General features: G+C 33.0%; 1 protein-coding gene across 1 annotated transcript; it reads right to left on the bottom strand.

The window, feature by feature from the left end:
• Positions 1 to 1,104: 1,104 nt before the first annotated feature.
• On the bottom strand, positions 1,105 to 6,000 carry LOC109539402. The gene is made up of 4 exons (XM_048670590.1): positions 5,984 to 6,000; positions 5,363 to 5,410; positions 5,062 to 5,261; positions 1,105 to 3,323 (listed from the first exon to the last, which is right to left on the bottom strand). Exons 3-4 carry the CDS (start codon positions 5,181 to 5,183, stop codon positions 1,925 to 1,927), a joined length of 1,521 nt encoding a protein of 506 aa, XP_048526547.1. The 5' UTR covers positions 5,184 to 5,261; positions 5,363 to 5,410; positions 5,984 to 6,000; the 3' UTR covers positions 1,105 to 1,924.

Genomic DNA, 6,000 nt, shown 5'->3' on the forward strand with positions numbered 1-6,000 from the left:
CGGTTACCATTTTTGTCCCACTTTCTCGGTGATGTCGTCGAACCATCTTCGTTGTGGTCTGCCAACGCTCCTCCTGTTTGCTATTGGTCTCCATAGAGAAAGCAAAATAATTTCTCTATGTTGGTCTCCATCCATCTGATGTCTTCAGTTCGACTAACATCTGTTTGGAGTTCTTCCGTGTCATTGTTAATTAAGACAATGTCGTCCGCGAATCGGAGATGATCAAGATATCGGCCGTTGATGTTGATCCCTTTTGCTTCCCAGTTCAGACCCTTGAGCTTGAAGATATATCTTCCATAGCGAGGGTAAAGAGGTGGAGGTGGTTTAGGTGAAATTGTGTCACTTTTTGCGCTCCTCTTTTCATAGGTATTTTGTCTGTATGAGGTAATCTACAATTTTGACCTGGATGCTACCATCCATTGTCGGAATTAATTTTAAAAGGATTCACATAAATACCAAATATAATAAAGTACATTAGTAAGAAATATAAATAGATAAATGTCATTGAATTTTACAGGAAAAGGGCACTCTAAGAAGCATAATTCAAATATTTAAAGTTTAGTTAGTTGGCAAATACTTTTGTATCTCAAGTGACTATTTCGAATTAAATTATGTTTTCAAACATTTCTAAATTTTCCTTTATACTGAAAGGTTCTAAAAATCTATTTTTCAATCGGACAACTTAAATTATTTGTATACTGTACTTTCTGCCATGGAATGTTCATGTTCACTCAAAAAGTAATTTCCTTTAGGTATTTAAGTATGTCCTTTTTAAAATTCTGGTTCATGTTCCGCCATGCACAAATATTTCATAAGAAAATTAATGCTACATTTTATTAACCTCAATTTAAGTGAGTTTTAGAGCAAGCTTCTCATTTAATGTCTTTATCGAGTGTAACTAATATTGCTATTGATATAGGTAATGAAAGCAGAGAAATAGAAACAAGAAGCTTAGTAAATCTCTAGCAATTGTAATTTAACATTTTTAATATTGCAAAATTGTATCTTTTCCAATTTTGCGTTTTAAATCAAATTTACTTCGCTTGGATGAACTTTAAAATGTTTGTACTTGGGAAATTGACTTGAGAAGGAAATGATAGGCCATTTCATATAAATTCCAAGTATATTATATCATACATAAATAAATATGTTATGAAAAAATCATGTTGCAACTCAGATCTCTTATAATATTAAAAATTTCGTGAATATTTAGAAAAAATGCCCCCAATTTCATTAATATTATTCGCCATCTTTGGGCAAGAGGCAATTTTTCCATTATTGATAAATTAGTTTTAAAACCTAATAAGATAATACTATATAGAAAATACATTTAAACTTATATATAAACAATTAACACATAATTACATTTAAAATCATATAGTGCTCTGGCTAACACTGGCAAATCAATATGATAAACCGAAAGAACACAATTAACTAATTATCAGTGCTTTTATGCAAATTTCCATTCTTTAATCTAGATGTTATATAGATTTTTTCGTGACAATGCGGAAATTTTATTATGGAGTGTGCCATGCAAAAAATATCCGAACATTTAAACTTGCTTATAACTTGGATGGATAACTAACATGGATACAGAAATAATTTTTGGTTTTTTATAAAGTTTCATTACATAGCAAGTTTGAATCTTTAGCATTTGCAAACGAATAAAATTTGAGCAAAAGCGTACAAAAGGTTCTAACAATAAATAAATCCTATCTAATCTAACAATAACGTGCGCAATAACCGGTTCTGTAGGTTCCAATAATTTTATGTGTAGTAAATATAGGCATTTTGAAAGTTCATAATGGATTTGAATAGCGCAATGTAATTAGGAAGAAGTTTCGGCTGAAACAGCACCCATATAAAGTATATTATTGAATGATGCACTAGTTTTAAAAGAGAGCAGTTTACAATACAAGTATATTTAGACTGTGATGAACGTCTTGGGTTTTCGCTGCACGGGAACAGATACACGAGAACGTTGATAAGGCACCTCAGGATTCATATTTATAACCACAATCATATGTTTATTTTCAGGTTTGAAATCTGGTATTTTTTCGCTGTAAACAAATTTGCCTTCGCATTTGCAATAAGTGCGTACTATAGGAATATCGTAAGTTTTGTCGCCAAGTAGAAGCGAACAAGACAACTTGTCCAAATTGCAATTTGGTATGACGTCAACTTCTTCAAGTAGAACGTCAAGATAAGTTTCTTCCAAATTTATCGTTACGACATATATATCACCCTGATGTATCCAATAGGCATATTCTGTTTTAATAAATTGCTTATTGAACTCATAAACATTTCCTACAACTACATCGGGGAGTTCAACGTGCCAATGATTTGTAAGAGCAGGTACACCAACGCGAATTTCATTACAATTTTTGAGTGGACATTTGTAAGGCCTTTGAGGACACGATGCTTTATGGGTGAGATATTTATAGAACTTTGTTTCTTCAGCACAATCATCCCAATCGCAGTCTACTACTAAATTCTCGAGCATTGGAATATCTCTATATGGCCTGACTTCAGAACATTCAGAGCAATAACCTGTCCAACATTTATTACAGCAGCCATGAAGCTCCGGGCAAAAGTGTGTAGAGTCTCCTGCAGCTATCTGCTTACACACGACGCATTTGAGAAGTCGATGTGCAAAAGTTTTTAGCAACTTTGATACAGAATTACATAACTCTATACTCGCTTTAAGATCGGTGTTTACTTGCGATTCGTTAATTGACTGTATTAGCGCATCTGGCTGGCACTTGGCTTCTCTCTCCTTGCATTCCTCAATTTTCCTTTCAACTGATACCTCCTCAAACGATATTTTACACATTAGGATGGCCTCCTCACCAAATTTAAGTTTCAACTGAGGCTTACTTATATCAATACATGTATCACATTTCATGCTTATTACACCATACTCGTTGAGCATTTCAAGTGGAAGTTCAGCGTCCCCTTTCCTGGAAAAGTGTATACGATAGTGTTGCGTAAACGGCAGGTTTACCAGCAGTTTGAATTTCAGTACTACTTTTTCTTTAGAGATCTGCCATTTCAGAACGAAAGCAACGCCGTGTATAACCATTAATGTGGTTTTCTTTTCAGTATTTTCCTTCAGACTAAATTCTATCACTCCATCTAGAGATAAATTCATCCGATGTTGCCTGACAGAGTGATGGATAATTTGCAAAATATTTCCCTTAAATGAGCAAAACACACAATCCAATTGTGGGACTTTACACTTTGCTTCATGGTCCGTGGTAGCTGCCGGCTTTAGATCCTGAACAAGACACCCGTCGAGGGTATTGATGCAGAAAAATTCAAAGCTGAAATACAAAATAAAACTGTTATGATTCGGATTATAGATCGAGTCTTTCAAAGTGTTACTTTTTTTAAAATAAAAACTGTTACTATTATTTATCTCATAATGGTATCATAAATGTTATCAAAACTATCTAACTATACAGAATATTCTGAAAAAACTTTCTTCTGTTGTTAAATATCATTATTTGAGACCTCATTGTTGCATTGTTTGTGCATTTACAACTTTAATTTCAAAAGTTTCTTTCTGCGTTCACTTTATTGCTGATAAACGTAAAGTTGGGTTTTGCCCAAAAAATATTGCTGTTTTCTTGCCACTTAACAATAATAATAAAAAAATAATAACAATTACAACTCGCGGAAATATGGAAATAGTAGCAAATGAAGTTAATTAGGCAACCTTTATTATTTTCAAGTATTAAATCGGTTCCAGAAATTATTTTAAGATGCGGTTTTTGCGGTTTAGTTCATTTTTTCATGTGCTTTCGAATGCGTGTAAAATTACTTGATGGTAGTATTTGAAATTTTTGTGAAAAATTAAAACAAAGCCTTTTTTTAGAACAGCGGATATTTCGAAAATGATTAAGATTGCTTTTATATCACACATTGTAGAGTTTTATTGATCTTTCAATTGATAGTAAACACTTTTAAAGTGGTCAAGCCGTTTCGGAGTTTCAGGTTTCTTTGAATTAAGCGGTTTGACTTTCCCCCCACGCTTTATTTGACAAGTTAAAAGACTCAAAGAAGACTGGAGTTCTTTGCTTAGTAACTACTGAGTTTTAAGAACGTACTTTTATTTTTGTGTGTTTGTGTTTGTTCTTGTTTATTTATTTAATAAGAAATCTATTGTATATACATATGCCATTTGAGTTTTATTCATCAACTTTTCGAACCTGTTTTGTGAATCTAAAACATTTTGAAACAAGTTAGCTTAAAATGTTTTGTAAATATTTTTATGAAAACGTTATGGAGTCGTGAAACTATAAAGTGATTCTTTGATGAGTACAAATATTTTAACTGGTGGTATATTTTTGTCCTCGAAGCAGGATAATCCAATAGTTCTGCGTCTAGGGCCAAAATGTACCACCGATTAAAATATGTGCACTCTTCAAAGATACAACATGTATAATGTTACAAAATATTTATTTGCAACGTTTAAATAACGTTTAGCGCAACGTTTCAGTAACATCTCCTTGATACATTTCAGCCAATCGTTTGAGAGGGCGGACATTTTCAGTTACATAAACATTTGTGAAACATATAGTGCAGATAACTGAAACGTTTCGGCATTTAAATATACGTTTCTGAAACAAAATTGATTAGCGGGTTACATACCTCAAAAGGTAGGAAATGTTGTATCATTTGAAAATCATCGTTAGTGGGAAAGCTGCAATTTGATCTTCAACAATTAATATCTATATCTTTGTCAAATTAGCAAATAAAATAATTTCCTATTCACCCCAACTATGGCGAAAAAATCCTTTGAAAGAGATGCAGCTGTTTAGTAATACATACTGTCAAGTGCCAGTAATTCTTTTCTGTGCTTTCGTTCGGCAATCGTTGTCTTTTAGAAGGCGATTTAAGTTCTTATTCGTTTGGAAACGGCAATTCAAATAAACATTATTTAATGTTTATTTGAATTGTAGCGCCGATGAGAGAGATAATCATGGCCCATTTTGAAAATTTTATATTATTTAGGCAGTAATTCAACTTCTTATTACATTTCTTTGCGATTTTACTTACTGGGTCACGAAAAAGTTGGCCCTTGAAATGGCGGAGGAAACATCCTTAAATTCTTCAGAATCGTGACATCGTCCACATATAGGAAATCCCCGGATGGTCATCCTAATAGGAAGCGAAGACATATATCGGAAGCAACCTCCACACACTTTGTCCTGGTAAACTTTGTTCAAGCGGCTCAAAACGGCTGTAATAATGTCGGCCTGTAAATAGATAAAACGGCTCAAATTTCAAATTCTAGGACTCACTTGTTTCTCCTATCTACAAAATTTTAAAAAGTAATAATTTTGGCTCAGTTCCGTACCTTAGTTAATAAATTTCTCAGATCACGGTCTAATCCCAAAGAGCTGGTCTGTAAATAATTAAAAGCACTAGAATTTGTGTCTTTATCAATTATCGGGGGCAATTGCACAAGTGCTTCAAAATTACCGATAATTTTGCATGAAAGCTTCTTGTCTAAAAATTGCATGAGTTTATTTTCATATTGTGGCGAAAAAGCCCGACTCCGAAGGAGGAGGGCTTTTTCGTTCCAATGTGAAAATAAACGAATGCAGTTTTTACAAGACAACAAGCTCGAATGCAAAATTATCTGTTTATTTTGATGCACGAGTGTAATTTTTATGAATATTTCCTGAGTAAACAAAGTTAATGTGGATTCATTTTATTTCTATTATATTTTCTTACACTTTTAATTTTATTACTTATGTTTATTAAATATAATTTGAATATCTTAGGTATGTCAGGAAGACATTTGATGTCTAATTCAACATGAAAAGATACCGTCAAATATTTTTCGTAAACAATGCAATTATCGATGAGTGATAATTGCACACTGTGCAATTACCGCTGTAGTTTTTCGATAATTGCACACTTCAAACGGACATATTATCATACGAGGGAAATATTCGCTAAGAAATTTTCGTACCTCTGCTTCCTCAGTTG

This window comes from Dendroctonus ponderosae, unplaced genomic scaffold, assembly GCF_020466585.1.
Source record: "Dendroctonus ponderosae isolate FM_Combo_2020 unplaced genomic scaffold, Dpon_F_20191213v2 Dpon_F_20191213_1, whole genome shotgun sequence".
In the NCBI taxonomy this organism is placed as follows: Eukaryota; Metazoa; Arthropoda; class Insecta; order Coleoptera; family Curculionidae; genus Dendroctonus; species Dendroctonus ponderosae.

Coding starts and splice junctions, on each gene's coding strand:
- LOC109539402 (XM_048670590.1), bottom strand. CDS start 5,183: ATGTCTTCGCTTCCTATTAGGATGACCATCCGGGGATTTCCTATATGT. Junction 3,324..5,061: donor GCCAACTTTTTCGTGACCCA/GTAAGTAAAATC, acceptor TTTGTATTTCAG/CTTTGAATTTTTCTGCATCA.